This window comes from Asterias rubens, chromosome 11, assembly GCF_902459465.1.
Source record: "Asterias rubens chromosome 11, eAstRub1.3, whole genome shotgun sequence".
Taxonomy (NCBI): Eukaryota; Metazoa; Echinodermata; class Asteroidea; order Forcipulatida; family Asteriidae; genus Asterias; species Asterias rubens.
In genome coordinates, this window is record NC_047072.1 from 3356470 (window position 1) to 3378358 (window position 21889).

Genomic DNA, 21889 nt, shown 5'->3' on the forward strand with positions numbered 1-21889 from the left:
ATCGTTAAAAACAATTACTCAAAAAAATATTTTATTGTTCAGAAACATGATTATACTCTAATGTTTGAAGAAAAAAAACTATATTTCCTGGTGACTTTAAAAATCCGTAATTCTCGATATCGAGAATTGATAATTGTTTTAATGCTTTCTCAAAAAGTAAAGCATTTCATGGAATAATATTTCTAAGAAGTCTTTCACCATTACCTTCTGTAAACCCTGTAAGTTATCTGTGAACTTTTTTTTTTTTTTCTGTTCCGAAAGTGTATAATGGCTTTAATGACAAATCTGAACAACAAAAATACTCATTACAATTTGAATAAATTAGTTTTAGCTTTGAAAATAAATACACACATTGTTTTTTTTTTTACAAGTAAAACTGTGGGACAGCAGTACCGTGCCAGTATTGTGATTCGTGCATACCTGGTGAATTCAAGCATGTGCTTGTGTAGTAAACAGCCTTTTGGACATGAAAAAGCTAAACGCCTCAATGACAAAATGAAATGTTTTGCGGGAGGTGAGCACAACTCCTTTTGGCGGAAGTTCGCGGTTTTTCTTCGTTATGTGTTGTTGACTTGATAACATTTTATTATGTTTCTAATTAGTTTTAGGCCGATTAACACAAATATGTTCAACACAAATGAAACATGATGTACAAGATATTGAATTTAAAAAAAGTGTTGATGAGACCGTAAAAAAAATTCTTTCTTTTTTAACAACTAATGTAAATTGACGAAACAAAATCTCACCCACTTAAAAGTCCATTATTGTTATTATTATTATTTATTCAGCATCAAAACACAAACTAAATGTAAACATATTTTTGCCTGGAGCTAAACAAGTTTACAAAAAAATGTAGCCCGAAGGCCTTTAATACCCCTTGGCATTTAATTAAAAATCCATCATTATTTACAATAAGTGTAAAAAAAACATGAAAAACAACTTAAAGCCAGTGGACACTATTGGTAATTGTCAAAGACTAGTCTTCACAGTCCGTCGAAGTTGCGAGATACATGTATTAATGAGAAAAAACACCGTTGTCACACGAAGTTGTGTGCTTTCAGATGCTTGATTTCGGGACCTCAAATTCTAAACTCGAGGTCTCGAAATTAAATTCGTGGAAAATTACTTCTTTCTCGAAAACTACGTCACTTCAGAGGGAGCTGTTTCTCACAATGTTTTATACTATCAACCTCTCCCAGTTACTCGTAACCAAGAAAGGTTTTATGATGATAATTATTTTGTCCACTGCCTTTTATAATAACCGTATTTATAACGCGCCTTTAAGTAAGAGTAAATATGAATAAATAAATAGAGTACGGGGCCGTTTTGGTAAGCATAAGCTTGTTAAAAAACAGCTAGACAGACAAGAAAACGAGACAACCAGACAGATCAGACAAAAAGGACAGATGAACATAATACATGACACAACAAATTCGCAATAGAAGCAACAAGATGGCAGAACAGTTTAAGCTGAAAATAAACAACACAAGTTTAAGCTGAAAATAAATAAGACAAGATTGAGATATAAGACCTAATCCTTAAAGGAACACGTTGCCTTGGATCGGTCGAGTCGGTCTTTGAAAAGCGTTTGTAACCGTTTGTTATAAAATGCATATCATTAGAAAGATATTTTAAAAGTAGAATACAATGATCCACACAAACATTCCTTACAATTGCGTGGTTTTCCTTTTACTGTGCGAACCAACACGGTCAGCTATACTCCCATAAAATAAATGGCCGACCGTGTTAATCGACGAGGTAAAATGAAAACCGTGCAATTTCGAGGCATATTTGTGCGGATCATTGTATTCTACTTTTACAATATATTTCTACCCATATGCATTTTATAACAAACGGTTGCAAACGCTTTTCAAAGACCAGCTCGACCGATCCAAGGCAACGAAGCACCATGTAATGGTTTACAAGGTGCTGTGGCGCAATATGCTGCCAATCCAGCCAGGAACACCGGGGCCCGAACCCCTTCTCTTTTCGATAAGTGCACTGGTACATGCGTTTACACAACACATGGGACCAACGGCTTTCATCCCATCCGAGGACGAAGCAATGATTATGTGTCTTGCTTATAAGGACACAAGTGTCACTTATGGTCCCTGGGGTGGATATCACAAAGGTAGTCCTAACTTAGGACTATAGTCCTAGGCAATGCTAAGAGATAGGACCAGTCCTAAGTTAGGACCAGGACTGGTCCTATCTCTTAGCATTGCCTAGGACTAGTCCTAATTAGTTCTTTTGGTTACAAACTTCAAGTTTTGGCGCAGTTTGCCGGCGTCAAGACTATGCAAATTTAGACAATAAGTGAGATCGTCGTTCGATCCCGACCGGTGTCCCAGGGAATTCTGTCCGCCGGAGATTCGGTCCTCCAATGGGAAATTAAAGGAACACGTTGCCTTGGATCGGACCAGTTGGTCTATAAAAAGCGTTTGAAACCGTTTGTTATGAAATGCATATGGTTAGAAAGATGTTTTAAAAGTAGAATATAATGATCCACACAAGTATCACTCAAAATTGCACGGTTTTCATTTTACGTCGCGAACTAACACGGTCGGCCATTTATGGAAGTCAAAAACTTGACTCCCATATGACTCCCATAAATGGCCGACCGTGTTAGTCGACGAGGTAAAAAGAGAACCACGTAATTTCAAGGCATGTTTGTGTAGACATTGTATTCTACTTTTACAACATCTTTCTATCCATATCGATTTTATAACAAACGGTTACAGAACGCTTTTCAAAGACCAACTCGACCGATCCAAGGCAACGTGTTCCTTTAAGATTGGCTGAGGAGAATGATTCAAGAGAGGGTGCTATCAAATGTAGGTTTGTACACAGTTTTCCGTATTGGGGGCACCGAACCTCGGCGGGACAGAATCTCCTGGTAATTTGGGGGACAGAATATCTTGCCACAGCGGCATTCTTCGATCGTTTCCGCCTCATTATCTCAGAGTCTTGAGTCGCCCTCTCTTGATTTAAATTGAAGAGGTTGTTAATACAGCATCTTCGTTCATCCGGGACTTTTTAAGTGGCCGCCCTCCATGATGCTTCTGGCGTGCATGGTTACCCTGTGTGAATGGTGATTGTCCTCCTAAGACTATACCAGTTATCACCTAGGTGTGTACACAACAATATTTTATAAGGTAACTAATGTTCTTTTTATTTAGTGTTTGGCTCGTAATCGTAGCTAGCTCTCATTCTCGACTTGCCTTTGGTTTGTTCATTGGGCCATGGCCACGAAGAAGAGAAGAGAATAGATTGGTCAGTGGCTTGAACTTCAGTGGCTTTTGTAATGCAACACTGTGAGGAGAGCACGGAGGAGTCCAACCGAAACCGAGTACTGATAGTCTATAGGCTGTATAGGCTATGTTTTGGAAGGTGTTAGGACACTTCGCACCTTTGCCTGGACACTGTATTATTATTTTTTGCGAAGGTACGGACGGAGTGACTTTTGACACTTCGTATCTTGGAAACTTAATTCGTACCTTCTTAAGACATTTCGTACCTTTTACAAGTAATTCGTACCTCCAGGATTTGTGCCTCGTTTCTGGATGTTTGCATCATTTCTGGATTTCTGCGTCATTTCTAACACTAAGCACTATTAAACTATACTCGGGGTCACATAGCCAAAATTTAATTGAGTTCAATAAAGACACTTTTCAATCAAGCAAATCCAGTAGGCCCTATATCATGTATATCGTCAGCGCTTTCACGAAGTAGCACTCACTGCTATACCAGCAAAAAATAACAATCCGAGAAAATGGCCTCTGACGTTGAACACTTTTTAGAAACCCGCCTCCCTTCAAAACTGCAAAGCCATTTAAATTTCTCAATGTAGATACTTGATGACTTGAACTTAACAATTAAATTATCTTTATTTTGACTCATTTGCATAATTAATTATGGACACAGATGTTGGAGAAAAATTTAGGGATTTTGCATGACGTTTGAGAAAATTTACAGAGTTCTTTGCAATTGACGTTCTGTATTTTGCTTAATCCACGTCGAACATACTTGAACATTTAAGTTGATCTAGTTTCCAAAAACCAGCGTTCAGAAGGAAGTATTTCCAATGTTAATCACCTCATCAGGTACCTTTTGGTTTTTTATTTGATGGACTCACGAACGTCAGTAAATAGCTGAAGTCATTTACTTGACTAATTAATTTGCACAACATTGCGCAGGAATCATGTGCCGGTCGAGTGTTCCGTGAAAACATCGAGGGGGCTTTACTGCAAGAGGACGACAGAATGGGTATGTCTCGTGTCAAAGGTTAACTTACGGGCCGATCGAAATATTCTTGGACGTCACATAGAAACATTGACGAACAATGAACAAATACTTCGCAGGGAATTTTAAACACAGATTACTCTTATTGTCACTGTGTTGAAAAAAGTTTTTAAACATGTTCTAACCGTGGTTCTTTTTAACTTGAAAATTACCTAACTGAGGTGTTTCTTATTGCATCTTCTGTAGACAACACATCAGGGAATCGGACTCCTTCACCAGTTCACCAGCAACACCGGTGGTACCACCCATAAGACAAGGGGTTATGTCACCTGCACCACCACTAATCTCGTCTATCTCATATCTTGCAGAGTCTGTGGTGTTTAATATACATGTAGGTGAAAAAAGAACTATACACTCAAGAGGCATTTCAACGGCCAGTTAAGACCCAAAAGCTGGATACATAGGACATCACTTCAATCTTCCTAATCACTCAAATTCTGACATGATTTTACAGGGCACTGAGGCACTAGGCAACCACAGAGAGACTGTTGGTTTGAGTAGGGAGAAACTGTGGATAAGGCGCCTTCAGATTCAACCCCATGGTCTGAACATCCAAGGAGGAAATGACTAATAAACCTTTTGTTTTGCCGTCTCCTTTTTCCCCACAGATATTCCCTTACAGCCTGCGCCTCATTCACTAATTAATTACTTTCTTTCCACCTCTTCCCAACCTTGATATTGTCCTTTGTTTCCATCTTCTTGTGGTCAAGTCAGTCCCTTCGTTTCAACCCCACCCCGTCTGCCCCTATAGTTCGCAACTTGCTTTTTTTCTGTATACTTTCTAACCCCATTCATGTATTACCACTTCACTGCTTAAGTTTCACTTATTTACCTGTTAATGTTTGATGTGTTGTCGTTTAGCCTTCAAGAAAGACTCTGCTAGGGTCGAAACATCAGGCCATTAACTATTTTTAGCTGTTTCTTCACGTAGGGCTGTGAAACAGCTCTTGTTTCGTTAAAGTTTTTGGGTTTTTTCCTTTCTTTGTATTTTTCAGCCAACATTTGTTTGTCTAAGGGCTGTTTTGCAATGTTCCCATTTAGCGATTGCAATGAAACTTTCAGAGATGATTCATGCAATTGTTCGCATATTGCAACTTGACGTCATGATGATGTTATCACCTGTTATGTGACATCATCTTAAAGTTTTCTATTTTAATTGTTTGAAAATTTGTATCAAATCAGCCACACGAGAACGTAGGTAACATTGTTTGCGGGATTGGGTAGGGACAAATTAGGTATTCATTTTATTTTGTGTGCGTGACCTCACATGACCTCTACTTCCAGTGGAAACCGGCTGGAGGTAGTATCTAGTAGTCCAAATCCAGCCAGCAATGAGTAAGCATCTAATGTGTCACTTTGTATTGTTTGGGCTCTTGAGTTCTAGACTAAAAAAGCTAATTATTTGTTTAAAGGACACCCTCGCAAGCCTTAAGGTCACACATTTCAGGTTCAAATGTAGGTAATTTTTTGTGGGTTATGCGTGTTGAGCTGTCCAATGTCCATTCATTTGATATACGTTCGAGTTGTCATGGCTCGCTCATGAATGATGCACAATATAGCCATGTGGCCTGGCCTTTCCATATTTTCACATTTTCTTTTGCCTGAGAATTTCACAAATAATAATATTCAGTGTTATGTATTTCTTTAGGGCTAAGTTTCCATACTCATTCATTTAATCAACCCAAGTTGACGCGTTGCCGCATGTTTGAATCGGGCTCAATGTCTGACACGCCACACAACTCTATCCTGCATACGCTGATTAGCTCCTCCTTGTTGCTTACTCCTGGGTCTACGATAGGCCTAAAATACTTTATGGCTTCTTGGGTTTACAAGGTGCTGTGGCACAATATGAAGCCAATCAAACCAGAAACACCTGAGGCAAACACCTTCTCTTTTCTATTGAACATCCAAGAAGGAAACGACTAATAAACCTTTTGTTTTGCCGTCTCCTTTTTCCCCATAGCCTTTTAGCCTGAACCTCACCACCCTTGATGTTGTCCTTTGTGTTTCCATCTTCTTGCTTGTGGTCAAGCCAGTCCCTTCCCTTCACCCCCCCTTTTGTCCCCCTATTCATTGTTTACCCCCTGCTTTTTTATGTATGCTTTCTAACCCCATTCATGTATTTCCACTTCACTGCTTATGTTTCACTTAGTTACCTGTTCATGTTTGTTGTGTTGGCATTTGACTCTGCTAGGGTCGAAACGTCAGGCCATTAACTATTTTTTGCATTTATACTCTCGGTCCATTTGGTTGGTAAGTTGTTTGCAACAGTTAATTCCATTTTCTCATCTATATTCCTCTGTTGCAGTATCCCTTTGGTGATCCTCCTTACCTCCCTGGTTTCTTGTTACATTTTGTCTTATTTGTTGGTTGTATTTCACAGTTTGTTCTTTCTTTCTCTCATTGCCTTCTCTCCATATATAATAACCAATTTGTTTCTCCCATTTCCTTTTTGACTATGTTCAATTACTAAATTTACTATATTTCTCCACAGGTTTCTTTATTTGTTTGCTTGTTTTTCTTTGTGGCAGGTTGCTTGAACTTTTGTTTCCCGTTTGTTTCCCTACTTGTTTCATCATTACCTTTTTTTTCCCTTCATGAGTTCTTCCCCGTGTATAATTAACCACAGTTTTCCTCCCCCTCCAGGTTTACTCTACACACCCTGCATTTTCACTAAAATCTGTTTCCTTTTTAGTGCACTTCCCTTTTGTACATTAATGTTGTTTTCCTCCCCCAGTTTATTCATGTCTTTGTCAACTTAACATTTTCTCCAATTGAAACCAAAGGTTCTTCTCAGAACCACCCCTACTCCTCTTTAGATTATCATCCCTTGGTGTTACCGCCAGCCTCAGTTTATTAACATTTTTTTATTGCTTTTCTCTACAGATTTGTTCCTGTTTGTTTTCTTTTTCACCATGTCTAACCAAAGTTGCGTTCGCTTGTTTCAGGAACTTAGGAAACTAAAATAGAAAGCACTACGTTATTCGTATCATCGAGACAACTACAGGTTCCACACACTAACCCGTTTCATTCCCACAGGTTTACAGGTTCACTTAGTCTCATTCGTATTCTAACAGAACACTGTGATGTTTGTCTCAACAGCTTCAACCGAGATATATCCTATCTTGAAGCGGAACTTAGGTCCATCTGCTCAAGTGCCCGTTTTGAGCAATTCACCAGTGAGATCGATGCTGGTTTAACTAAACTTGAATCTGTTCTGATTTCTAGGAGAAATGGCAAGATTGGTCGTCTTGTCTCCAAACAGCAGCATCACAGACAAAGACGATTCAAACGCAATGTACCCACTGAAGCTGAATTGTCGGCCCCTCAATCCACAGATAACCTCTCATCATGTACCCTTTCAGATGCAGAAAATGACCTTCTCTCCAAGGGACTTAACTTCTGCCCCACTCCTCCTACAGTTAATCAGGCTGAGCTTAGTCAGGACCTAACTGACTACTACGTGAATTCTTCCTCGACTCACCACCATGGATCCTGAGCCATTTTACTGTAAGAGTAAATGGGTACCACCTAAGAACCGTGTTCCTTCCCTTGAAACTTACGTGCAGGTTGTTAGTTCACAAATTAACTCGAATGATCATTCTACCCACAGGACTCATGACAACCTCCCTAGAGAAGAGCGTGAGGCTCTTAAGACTCTACGAGCACAGAAAGACATCATCATCAAGCCAGCCGACAAGGGCTCTGCTGTTGTTGTCATGGGCCGCCAGCAATACATCGATGAAGCCATGAGACAACTGAACAACCAAACTAATTATAAACCACTTGACACTGATCCAACAGGCACCTTCTCAAAGGAGATTCAACTAACACTGGACGAAATGCATGACCGTGACAACCTCTCCAAGAAAGCTCACAAGTTTCTCTCCCCGGTCGACTGTCGAACAGCCAGGTTTTACCTCCTTCCAAAGATACATAAACCAGACAACCCAGGAAGACCCATCATATCTGGCAATGGTTCCCCCACTGAGAACATTTTTTTCTTTTTGTTGACAGTTTTCTCAAGCCGTTAATGCTGCAGATTCCATCATACATTCATGACACTCCAGATTTTCTCCGCAAAATCGCAGGTATTCAGAAGCAGGTCCCTAACACAGCCATCATCGGTACTTTTGATGTAACCTCTCTATACACCGACATTCCCCAAGATGAATGGATTGCTGCCTGCTCTTCAGCTCTGGCTAAGAGTGGTCACACATCACCGCCCATTTCAGACATTGTATCCCTCATGCAACATGTTCTAACAAAAAACAACTTTTCTTTCATGGGTAAGAATTTCCTACAGGTACAGGGCACTGCAATGGGCACACGTATGGCACCATCAATGGCGTGCCTTTTCATGAGCCATCTTGAACAGCGCATGTTGGCATCAGCCCCTGGGTCTGGTGGCGCTATATCGATGACATCTTTTTCATCTGGACAAGCGATGAAGCAAGCCTCAAAGCTTTCATTAATCACATAAATTCCTTCCACAGGACCATCAAATTCACGAGCGAATACTCAACCAAGGATACACACTTTCTGGATGTCAAGGTTCTCAAGACGGATGAAGGCTTAACCACAGATCTCTTCGTTAAACCCACAGATAAACACCAATACCTACATTCCACTAGCTGTCACCCCCGACAATGCAAAACCAGCATAGCCTACAGTCAGGCCCTCAGACTCCGTCGAATCTGTTCTAATGATTCTGATTTTATCCACCACTCACAGGAACTTAAGAAACACCTTTGTTTCCAGGGGTCTAGCTCTCTAGCAGTCCATCGAGCTATCCAGAAAGTCAAGGCTCGTTCTAGGGAGTCAGTACTTTCCAAAGGACCCAAGAAACAACAGAGTCCTACGGGGAAAGTTCCTTTTGTTTTCACTTTCCACCCCTCACTTCCTCCCATTCGTAAAATAACCAGTTCTAACCATCATATTCTTCACACATCAGATCGACTTCAACGTACTGTGCAGGAAGAACCCATAGTTGCCTACAGACGCCCACCAAGTCTCAGGGATCTCATTGTCCGAGCAGAAGTCCCTTCCATTAATGATGATGTTAATCCCCCTCTACCACAGGGAACTTATAGGTGTTCCAACATCTCCAAATGCATCGTCTGTAGACAACACATCAGGGAATTGGACTCCTTCACCAGTAACACCGGCGGTACCACCCATAAGACAAGGGGTCATGTCACCTGCACCACCACTAATCTCATTTATCTCATATCTTGCAGAGTCTGTGGTGTTCAATATATAGGTGAAACAAGAACTACACTCAAGAGGCGTTTCTAGGGGCCACAGATCTACAGTCAAGACCCAAAAGCTAGATACACCTGTAGGTCATCACTTCAATCTTCCTAATCACTCCATTTCTGACATGATCTTACAGGGCATAGAGGCACTAGGCAACCACAGAGAGACTGTGCATTTGAGTAGGGAGAAACTCTGGATTAGACGCCTCCAGACCATTCAACCCCATTGTCTGAACATCCAAGAAGGAAACGACTAATAAACCTTTTGTTTTGCCGTCTCCTTTTTTCCCCATAGCCTTTTTGTTTGCAACAGCTAATTCTATTTTCTCTTTTCTATTAAATAATTTGTTTTATTGGAAGTTAGTTAAACCATGAATGTAGAATGATTACACAAAAATTAGAATTAGCCAGGACAATGTGGCATCCAAGAAGGAAATCTATAAGATAATAAACCCTTGTTTTTGCCCTCAACTCAACCCCATGCCACAGATATACTCCCTCTTCAGCCTGCTTCATTTTCTAATCACTTTTTCTCAATCCCCCCTATTCCCGGATTTGATTTTGTCCTTTGTACTTTCATCTGTTTGTGGTAACCAGCCCCTTCCCTGTGGCACCTTCATAGACCATTCAACCCCAGGGTCTTAGCATCCAAGAAGGAATTGACTGCATGTAATAGGCTAAACCTTTTGTTTTGCTGTCTCCTTTTCCCCACAGATATCCCCCTTTTAGCTTGCGCCTCATTCACTAATTAATTACTTGGTGTTACCACAAACCTTTCCATCATAAATTACTTGTTTTCCCTCTTCCAGCAGCCTTGATGATGTTCAAACCAACCCCTTCCCTTCAACCCCCACCCCCTGTGTCTACATATTCATTGTTTTACCCCTTGCAATTCTCTGTGTGCTTTTAAACTCCACTCGTGTATTTTCGCTCGTGTATATTAAAGACTTCGCTCGAATCAAAGTGTCAGACCATAGACTATTTTGTGCCTATTTTAAACCATACATTGTTAGCTATCATTACGTGTAGGTCCTTTTGGTGGGTCAGTTTCAGCTAATTCTGTTTTTTGAAAGTTAATTTTAAAGCAAAGACCACTGAACACTTTTGTCAAAGTTTGTGTGGCGTATCTACTACACAATGTGTCAAGATGGTGACAATAAATTTGATTTCCCATTATTTGTCAGGTACCGGCTATTGAACTTCTTCACTGGTCAGACCATAAGGCTGAGGATGGCGTTTTCTTTTTCAAGAAGGCTTATAATTATGGTTTTACTGTTATTGATTGGTTACTTCCTAGTATTGATCATAACTGAACCGAGCCGCTCTCCTTTAGAAGTGTCATCGGCTTCTGGACTTTATTCATCTAAATCATGGCCAGCTTTTGTAGGCGTGAATGCCACATCCAGCCAAAGTGAGTACATGTGTTCAAATGTACTTGTAGGGCCTATTTGTTTTCCAGACTCAACTGGCAGTGTTAGTAAATATGACCATATTGGAAGTGACATTTTCGGTGCCGCTTTCTGCAAAGTGGCACTGTTCTCAAAAAGAAAGAATGTAACCACGCTATTATTTAGCTCCCTCATTATAATTTTGCTACCTGTCTCATCAGGTCCCTTCGTTACTTGGCCACATTCCCTGGACACTTCTTACCTGGACAATTTGTACTGGTTTTAGATTTCCAAAGTAAAAATGGCTCTTCTCAGAGCCCTTCCCCCCCCCCCAAAAAAAAAAAAAAAAAAAAAGAAGAAGAATAAGAATAATAATGTGTGTATATGTTTTTACTTTTTTAAATAAACAATAAAAAAATTAGGGGGATATTATTGTATTGTTTATTTTGAAGGTGTGTGCGTTACTTGATTTGAAGGTGTGTTCGTTACTTGAAGGTAAATCACTGACATTCAACAGTAGATTTAATTGCCAAGGTACATAGTACAATATGACTGTCATCCTCACTAGGTGAAGTGACGGTTACACAGTTTATTCAAATTTCTTTTTTTTAAACAGTGCTTTCCCCTTGAAATTTACAGATAGTATGGTTTTGTACCCAGGCAGTATGTCATTCCAGAAACAGACTACCAGCTTGCATTGGAAAACAAAAACAAACAATGTAAGTGAGTAAATATTTATAAAATAAACATTTAATTATTAAAGGCAGTGGACACTATTGGTAATTACTCAAAATAATTATTACCATAAAACCTTTCTTGGTGACGAGAAATGGGAGAGGTTGATGGTATAAAACATTGTGAGAAACGGCTCCCTCTGAAGTGCCATAGTTTTCGAGAAAGAAGTAATTTTTCACGAATTTGATTTTAAGACCTCAGATTTAGAACTTGAGGTCTCGAAATCAACCGTATAAATGCACACAACTTCGTCTGACAGGTTTTTTTTTTTCTTTCATTATTATTTCGCAAGTTCGATGACCGATTGAGCTCAAATTTTCACAGGTTTGTTATTTCATGCATATGTTGAGATACACCAACTGTGAAGGCTAGTCTTTGACAATTACCAATAGTGTCCATTGCCTTTAAGTGAGCAAAGAAAGCCAGTTTAAAATATTGCTCTTTAGAGTCTAGTAGACTTTCACTCACTTGCCAGTAAACTGCTAAATCAAAAGAAGGTATGAACAATTATAACACCCATTATAAATATTCTGCATTGTGATTAGTTTAAAGTGTCACAAGATATGTCTCTGTTTTACTAGAAAGGCGCACCATCGGCGGCATACTAATACAATTAGAATATTGTATGCGCGGTACCAACAAGATGTCTATTTTAGCCTATAGCTGTACATCAAAAATGACAAATCAAATCAGTTGTGAAGCTAGTCTGTGTATCAATAGCGCAGACGCGCATGTGTGCAACTAGGATAAAAATAGTCGGTCACCTGTTTTAGACATGATTGCATTATTCTATTAATTTTGTGATTTGCTCCAGCTGTTAAAACTGTTGTAAGTTATCGTAAAACATATATGATTGGGTAAAAATCCTCGGTTCGGGGTATGAATGGGGTGTTATTGACTGCTTTTTACTTGGGTTAGAACTATGACACCCTTCTGTGATTTGCTCACCGAAGCGTTCCATTTTTCACTACACATTTTGACATGAAGAGAAAAGTTCTTTTCTAAAACATAAAGCCATCCCAACAATTTTTCCAGCTAGTGGGGAAGTAGTCTTGAAGTCAAGACGGTAATTGTTAAATGCGGTGTGTAGTTACAGCGCGGTGTAGCTACGGGGGACGATAACACCCTCGATCGATCTCAGTATGTCTGTGTCTGCCACGCTCTACCTACGGCTGTTGCATGTGTATAAATCAGACTGTGACTGTTGCATGAACGGCAGACAAATAGGCAGCGCCTAAAAGACTTGTCATCAAGTGTAGTGGGGGAGACCTGAAAGACGTAGACTGACGAACCTAAAGGAGCATTTGCCTAACGGGAATAAAATCAGGTATTGGTTCAACTTTAAGGGCATTTTTTTAGCTTGTGCCAAGCGTCACTTACTTGTGTTGGCACTGCATGCGATTCATTGCGCCTCGATTGACGTCACGAACAGCGCCCTCTCGGGTCTGGCTTATTTTCAAATTTGTAAATAACATGGAAACTAATTTTGTTAAACCTTAGTTAATTGTTAATTCATATTCCACTCATCAAATTACATATTTTACTGACGTAAGTTTTATTTTGACAAAATACCACTTCCAGGTGACTTTAACATCCCTTTGTTTATTGTATCGACTGCGCTGTGCTGGACTGTTCATGTAGAAACTTTGGTTGCAACTGTTTTTCTTGTTTGCATCTGATGAAGCAGTTGTTGCTTTGAAAGTTTATAAGTGCAGATATTCATAATATGTTGTTAGGAAGTCATTAAAGTTATACAGTTTTCTTTGCAATTACCTGACTAACACCGCTATCCACCACTCATTGGTTTAACATTATTTTGTTCATGTTGTTAAAGTAATACAGAAATAGATGATATTTTGCAATTCAAATATGTACTACTTATTTCACTTTTTCCAAAGGATACCAAAGTTTTCTTCATTCGTATTCCTAAAACTGGAAGCCGAACATTAGATGATCTAGTAACACATCAGCTTCGACAGAAACAATACAAGTGCTTCAAACTCCAGCCTTCAACGGTAACTATGAACTAAATGCACTGATCAAAGCTAGTGCTGCAGTCTACAGTTTCAAACAAAAGAACCTAGACTCCCTGTAAGGAGAGTGTGGACACCGTGCCATTTTTACATTATTGTGAGTTCTACATGTATCACCCCCATTCTGAAAACTTCACTGAATCGTCTTCAAGCTAAAATTTGCTCTTTGTCCACAAAGCACTAAATGGCAAGGCTCCCCCGCTATATCTAAAAACTACTTCAAAATTACACTACACAGGGAACCTTTGATCAAGTTCCATGCTTCTCTTTATTGAACCCAAGTCTCAACATTCCTGGGACTCTCTACCACATAAATTTAGATCTTGTCTTTGGACCACAAAAATTAAATCTTTTCTCAAAATATATGTCAAAGGTTTTCAAGGACTAATTTAGTTGAGTCTGTTTTCTTTTGTTTGTTTTTGGTTTTACTGTGTGTTGAACACCCAGCAAGGTGGGTATGTGCGCATTACAAGCGAATTAACACCAGAGCTTGAGTCCAGTGAGCTAAACCACTTGGCCATTATGACACACAGGTGTGTGTGAGTGAGATGTCAATTATTCTCGCTTGATGACTGATGTTTGGGTACTTTTTGTAACACAAAACACAATGTCCACAGAATTACATTAAACTTACACCGTTTGAAGATAATGATAGTAGAAAGCGTATCTGAAAGTCGCCTGGAAGTGATTTTTTTTTTAAATAAAGCTTTTGTCACTAATATATGTGTTTTAATGAGTGGAATGTGAATAAACAGTTAACTAAGGTTTTACAAAATCAGTTCTTATGTTATTTACAAATTTAACAGTAGACCCCGACCCGAGAGGGCACTGTTCGTGACGTCAATCGAGGCAGACTTTGCCTGTAATGCGTAGAGTAAACACAATTGCAAAGTACATGTACGGACCAAGTCGTGAGTTTGTACGTTTAAAAAAAAAAAAATTCTGGCAATGCCGACCAGGTGTATTGCTGCTGAATGCAGAAAAACACTTTTTGAAATGTACCAACTCACGACTTGGACGTACATGTACTTTGCACGTGTGTTTACTATACGCATTGCAGGCAAAGTCTGCCTCGATTGAAGTCACAAAAGGGGTAAGCGGCGTCAGCCCCCCAAACAACTTTATATATTTTTTTAACATATAAATCGTGACAAACAATTACTAAAAAAAAATGTTTTATTGTTCGTAAGCATATACTCTTATGTTTGAAAGAAAAAAAATTATATTTTCAGGTGTCTTTAAAATTTTAGTTGCTGAGATGCTGTAGTTTTTGAGAAATGAGTAAAACAATATCATGAAAATTTGTTTTTTCATGCTGAAATAAATTTTGTCTTATGATAACCGAGACGTAAATTATGTTCATGACATTGTTTTACTTGTTTCTCAAAAACTACAGCACCTCAGCAAGTCAAGTTTTCAGGGAAGCTTTCTACTATCATTATCTTCAAACTGTGTAAGTTGAGAGTAAATCTGTAGACATTGTTTTTTTTTTTGTCCTACAAAAAGTACCTATGGACCCTTTAGAGGAACGGTGTGTATTATATCTTCATTGAATACATTACTTGTACTGTGTTGATGGCAATTTCCTTCTGATGTTTATAAACCGTAGGTGGACGACAAAATACATTTCATCAACAATCAGAAGGGAAACTGCTTCTTTTCTGCACATTTTGGATATATCAACTATGAATGGTGAGTCTGCTTGGTGTTTTTCAATCATGGGTAGGTTCACAGGTCGTATAGCTAGTTAAGCCCATAAAGCTAAACCCCTTCCCCATACACACAAGCTTGTATTATATGCCTGTACCGTGGATCCCTATTGTCCTTCAGCTCCTTTAAATATCATCCTTCATACTTTGTATAAAATTCCTTGTTAGGAACCCCAGTTGTTAGAGTTTCCCATTGGAGACATTTAATTGTTTTAATTGTTTTCTCTATTTCCATAATGTAGAGTATATTAAAACACACAGTATTTGTTTATATTTATTTATATTTATTGTTTATGAATATATTTTTGTTTAACAAATTTGAATAATTTCAATCTACCCAGGCCAAGTCCCCCAATGGTTATCAGCCTGGTCCGTGACCCAGTGGAAAGACTCATGTCTTCATATTATTACAGCATGTACGGTGATAATGAGAAATCAGCAGCCACACTCAGCTATGTCAAATCAATGCGCTCTAAAATGGCACAGGCAATGGGTGGAAACACTACTGTACCGGTAAGGTTAAAATTTAAAAACTATAAGTATCTGAATTTTGTTTAAATAAATTTTTAAAATAAAGAACAACATGCAACAATATTTCCAGGCATTGCTCAGCTGTGTGGATTCAGATTCTTAAACTGGGATAATAAACTATGGAGAAACATCTTGTCGTGTTTTATCTTGTTATGATCAAAATTAAAATTGAAAGTTAGATTGCCAATGTTCATCGAGAGTGTGTCTTGCCCACATTTGACAATATTACATGAGTTTTTGCAAGCCAATGAGGGACTTGTGGGACGCAGCTGACTTACCAGGTTAATCCATTGCTCTCGGTAATAGGTGAAAGCTCGGAACGATAGGTAGACAATGGAGATTTACCATGTAAATCTGCTGCCTTCTTAAGTCTCCCACTAGAAAGGATCTTGTACAAATATTTTCATGATTTTGTTTATATAAATTAATTAATTCATGTAATTACCAATGATGATGTTTAAAGACCCTGGACAATATTGGTAATTGTCAAAGACAAGTCTTTTCACTTGGTGTATCTCAACATATGCATAAAATAACAAACCTGTGAAAATTTGAGCTCAATTGGTCGTCGAAGTTGCAAAATAATAATGAAAGAAAAAACACCCTTGTCACACAAAGTTGTGTGTGTTTAGATGGTTGATTTCGAGACCTCAAGTTCTAAATTTGAGGTCTCAAAATCAAATTCGTGGAAAATTACTTCTTTCTCGAAAAACTATGTCACTTCAGAGGGAGCCGTTTCTCACAATGTTTTATACCATCAACCGCTCTCATTACATGTTACCAAGTGAGGTTTTATGCTGATAATTATTTTGAGTAATTACCATTAGCGTCCACTGTAAGAGCATTTTTATTTGAGCTGTGAAGTAAAGAAATAAGTGCTCTTTTTTTCTAGACCCTGAGTGAGTGTATTTTGCAAGACCTGCCGTTCTGTACAGATCATAAGAGACTTTTTACGACCTTAAAGTATTTCTGCGGGAACGATCTACGATGCAGGTAAATATCTCAGACTAAATTACTTTAAAAACAAACAAAAACAAGCTAACATCTCTGTACAACATACTGCAAACAAACATTACACAAACAATAGAGGGCGTTGTTGTATCAAGGCTGTTTTGTTCATAGACCTTTTCGCAAATACAAATGCTCAAGCGCAGACTGTTGAATGAGGTACATTGTGGGATAGATATGGATCAAATTTGGATACCAGCTAGACCACAATGCACCTAATTCCAAGCTTTACGCGCGCGCCCCAGTATTTGCGAAAAGGTCTATAGACCTCAAAGACACTGGAAACTATTGGTAATTGTCTATGACCAGTCTTCTCAGTGCACAAAATGTGGAAATTTGAGCTCAATTTGTCAACGAAGTTGGGAGATAATAATGAAAGAAAAAACACCCTTGTCACACGCAGTTATGTGCTTGATGCTTGATTTTGAGACCTCAAAATCAAATTCTGAGGTCTCAAAATCAAATTGGTTGAAAGGTACTACTTCCTGAAAACTAAGTTAATTTATCGGGAGCTGTTTCTCACAATGCTTGATACCATTAATAGTCCATCAACCTCTCCCCATTACTCGTTACCAAGTAAGATTTCATGCCAATAATTATTTTGAGTAATTAACAATGTACTCGTTCAAGTTTGATTGCTAGCTAGACCAGCATGCACCTCATTTAACAGTTAGTGCTTGCGCAATGGGTATTTTGCTACATGTAAATGGTCTTTTGGCACTTCCGTTTGGCAGTTGGGCGATATCGATCACCTCCCGTCACTTACTCCGGCTGGTAGGGATGCAATGGCAACATGGATTGGCTCCCAATACATTGTAGTTGTTACTTTTATGCATGCTGAAAAAATGTTTGTGCACGATCATGCTAAACTGCGCTATTAGTTGTTACAGCACCCTCTGGTTTGAGCTTACCTTTGTTTATGTTGCCATCTTTGGTGTGGCTACCTCACAAAATCAAAGAAGAATGACAGTGAACCAGTTGATGATTGAGTTGATGCCTCTTTAACGGGTTATCATACTTGAGCGGCTGCGAAAAGTTTATATTTATATTTTGGTTGACGACATCCGTCCAGTAGTAATTTCTAGGCTATCTTGTATAAGAGACTATCAAGTCATGTTATATTTATTTTAGGGACTTAAATGACAGCTTGCTAGAAAAGCAAAATGTTTAAAGGGTCATGAGGTTGTCGACATGATCGAGCCTGATTGTTTGCAGGTTCCTTTAAATTAATGGCAATACAAACTTCTTTGGTTAGAAGAACAGCGTTTCAACTCTCTTAATGAGTACATGTATACAGAATATTCATTTGTTCACAACTTGCATTTACATAATAACACAATGCCAGAGAATCGACGACCAATCTCCTGACCACAAAAACTTATTGGCTGCGTCTATTCCAACATGTCCAAATAGGATATAATCGCTTCTTTTAATTGGCATTGCTCTGTACGAACAGTATGGAAATATTGACTGCAATGAGCGGCACAGTTAAAAATATAGGCCCTCGGCGATGTCAAAGCAAAGATTGTGCTTGAAGCGAAGCTGAGGGCATAGGCCATGGTTTTGACATCACCGAGGCCTGTAAATTTTGTTTATATACCGAAAGAAACAATTCTTCTAATCAACTATCCTTACTACGGTGAAAGGTCCAAAGGTGAATGATAGAAACAAACAGTGAGTCTCTCTCAATTGCTGAATTAATGCCATTTTATAACCAAATCAAATGTGCCAGTATTCAGATGATTTGAGTTGTGCCGAAATCACTTTGGGAAATCTACACATATTTTAGAATCCTTTTACAAATGTACTTCTCTATGCTTCCAACCAAAAGTAACTTGAGTGAATGGACATACAACCAAACCGTGAAAAACATTGATGCTTCACTTGCCGTAGGATTAACGGAGGAATTTGAGGACTACTTGCGTGTTCTAGAACAGCTTGTACCATCTTTGTTCGAGGGGTTGGTAACAATCTACAAAAAACCAAGCTCTGTAGAAGGTTAGTGTTATATCAGATGTTTCAGGTTTCAGCTTTTGGGGTTACGGGACGCCATCTTTTCTATGGTAGGCGTCTGCATCAAATTTGTTTCTATGGTAGGCGTCTGCATCAAATTTGTTTCTATGGAAGGCGTCTGCATCAAATTTGTTTCTATGGAAGGCGTCTGCATCAAATTGTTTCTATGGTAGGCGTCTGCATCAAATTTGTTTCTATGGAAGGCGTCTGCATCAAATTGTTTCTATGGAAGGCGTCTGCATCAAATTGTTTCTATGACAGGCTTCTGCAATTTGTTTTAATGGTGGGCGTCCAAATGGTTTCTATGGCAGGCCTTTGCATTAAATTTGTTTCAATTGCAAGCCCCAGCATCAAGTTTGTTTTAATGGCGAGCATCTGCATCAAATCTGTGTTATTGCAAACATGTAGTCTCAAAGCAATAACAAATAATATATATACAGCCATGATTTTATTCTGTTTGTTTGTTGTTGTTATCTTTTGAGCACTTGTTCATACATGCAATGATTTAAGGAGAAAAAAAACCACTGTGTGTACATTGTCCCTTTAACACCACTTCAACCCTCTCAAAGTTCAAACCCCTTCAAAAATGTCAAGAGTTGGGTCACTGTAATTTTAACATTATCTCATAATAATGTTTTTATGTAGCTGGAAAAACATATGCAACAAAAACGAAGCATCACAAGGAACCATTGACACCCCAGGCTCAGGAAAAATTACTCCACGTACTTCAGATGGAATATCGTATTTACAACTACATCAAAAACCGCTTTCACCAACTGAAGAAAGAACTTGGTGTAATTTAAAGCTTGATTCTTTACCTTTGGTAGTTGGTACCCACTGTCTGTTTAAAACCTTTCTAAGTGTAGATACATGTATATACCATAAAAGTAACCTGATCTTTCATTCCAAAGCGGGTAGCAAGTAGTGTATATTGCGTAATGAAACACATTTTCTGAAGATAACCCTCAGTCATGATTCATTATGTCTTTGATTGCACCGAAAGAGTGAGTTTTCTCCAAGCGTATAGTTTAACTACTGGATTGGTCAAAATATCACAAGGTTGTTTATGTTTTAAGGGCTCATAACGAAAGGAACTACATGTATATATTAAACAGTACGTGTAATCACAAATTTACATAATCGCTGTGCTTTAATAGATCTACTGGCTATGATAATGATCAGACTTGGAACTGCAAACTTAACAGTTGTCGTGATTAAATTAACTTATAACTAAAGAAGGCTTATATACATTTATGATTTGGTATGTATTATGTCTAGTCTTATGTCATGTGTTTTTATACACTGATATGAGTTTACAATTCTTAATCTTTTTTGTGTTTATATATTTGTACTATTTTTTTATAACAAAGGGATTAGATAAACGTGTGATTTGGAGATACATGTAGTGGGAAAAAGTTAACAAACATTAATGGGAAGACAACATAAAATAAACATAGCCTTCATTTACTGAGTGCTCCTGAGGAGTAATGAAAAACTACCCCCGCATCCGTTGGATCTACTTAAAACCGCACTTCCGTACGGGAGAAACAAGTACGAAACAAGAACAGTACATTAATTGGGGTTTTTACCCATACATCGATGTGTGTTAGCACTGTATACTCAGTACTCGGTATACAGTGCTAACACATCGGTGTATGGGTAAAAAACAAAATTAATATTCTTTATCCCTGGTGCAAATTCAACATCTATTATAAGTACAGTCCATGTACGTGTACAATGTACATGTATATTGCGAACTTCTCTGGCCATCAACGACGGACACGCTGTAAGTTTTTACTCACAGCCCAAAACTGTACTGAACATCCATGGTTGGTTGCACCCTAACACAAGTTGGTAAAACTCGACCATTGGTCTAGTCTTTCCTTTAGCTTAAAGGCAGTGGACACTTGGTAATTACTGGTACATGTACTCAAAATAATTGTTAGCATAAAAACTTATTTGGTAACCAGCATTGGTGAGCTCTTGAACATTGTGAGAAACGGCTGTGCGGCACCATAATGTAGCCCGAGCCCAAAATGTAGCCCGGACCTATGTGTAGCCCCAAACATGCCCTCCCTCTGAAGTAACGTAGTTCTCGTGAAAGAAGTAATTTTCCACGAATTTGATTTCGAGACCTCAATTTTTCACAGGTTTGTTATTTTATGCATAATATGTCGAGCTACACTAATTAGTGAGAAGACTGGTCTTTGACATTTACCAGTAGTGCCCAGTGTTTTTAAAGGCAGTGGACACTATTGGTAATTACTCAAATTAAATATTGGCATAAAACCTTTCTTGGTTACGAGTAATGGGGAGAGGTTGGTGGCATAAAACATTGTGAGAAACGGCTCCCTCTGAAGTGCCATTAGTTTTCGAGAAAGAAGTAATTTTCCACGAATTTGATTTCGAGCCTCAGATTTTAGATCTTGAGGTCTCGAAATCAACCGTCTGAACGCACACAATTTCGTATGACGGATTATATTTCTTTCATCATTATCTCGCAACTTTGATGACCGATTGAGCTCAATTTTCACAGGTTTGTTTACAGGTTTGTTTGTTTGTTTGTTTGTTTGTTTGTTTGTTTGTTTGTTTGTTTGTATGTATGTATGAATCCAAATAATGCTCTCTCATTGTTGTATCTGAATGCTGTACAATTGTGCGGAACGTAGATGACTATCAAAGATGTGCAATAAACGATGTAAACGAACAAATCCGAAGATAATGGGGAAAAAACACAACAAATCCGTGGATCTTTCTCTAAATACTGTTTTTGAACCATGCAAAACTTGCATGGAATAAAGGTTTTAATTTGATAACTCTAACCATGGGCGTCAAACAGGTGGAACAAGGGGACATGTCCCCCAACTTTTGGAGGGTGGGGGACACAATATCAGATCCCCCCCCCCCCCATG

At 38.6% G+C, this 21889-nt stretch overlaps 1 protein-coding gene across 6 annotated transcripts; it reads left to right on the forward strand.

Annotated features, from left to right (window-relative positions):
- Positions 1-2955: 2955 nt before the first annotated feature.
- Positions 2956-20630, forward strand: LOC117296543 (uronyl 2-sulfotransferase-like). Of its 6 annotated transcripts, none has more exons than XM_033779514.1 (10): positions 2956-3129; positions 10745-10971; positions 11588-11667; positions 13582-13698; positions 15113-15169; positions 15326-15408; positions 15767-15938; positions 16849-16949; positions 18796-18962; positions 19623-20630. In XM_033779514.1, the coding sequence occupies exons 1-10, from the start codon at positions 3089-3091 to the stop codon at positions 19778-19780; spliced, it is 1203 nt and encodes a 400-aa protein (XP_033635405.1). In that variant the 5' UTR covers positions 2956-3088; the 3' UTR covers positions 19781-20630. The 6 variants fall into 6 exon arrangements, with proteins under 6 accessions (XP_033635405.1, XP_033635408.1, XP_033635407.1 ...); XM_033779516.1 differs by having other exon boundaries at positions 2958-3155; XM_033779519.1 differs by having other exon boundaries at positions 2958-3155; positions 10858-10971.
- The last annotated feature ends 1259 nt before the right edge of the window (positions 20631-21889 follow it).

Bases quoted from the DNA above. Each gene is read 5' to 3' on its own strand.
- LOC117296543 (XM_033779514.1), top strand. From the start codon at position 3,089: ATGGTGATTGTCCTCCTAAGACTATACCAGTTATCACCTAG. The intron at 15,170-15,325 runs GTAAGTTGAGAG...TATAAACCGTAG, and splicing joins TATCATTATCTTCAAACTGT to GTGGACGACAAAATACATTT. The intron at 18,963-19,622 runs GTTAGTGTTATA...GTTTTTATGTAG, and splicing joins AAAACCAAGCTCTGTAGAAG to CTGGAAAAACATATGCAACA.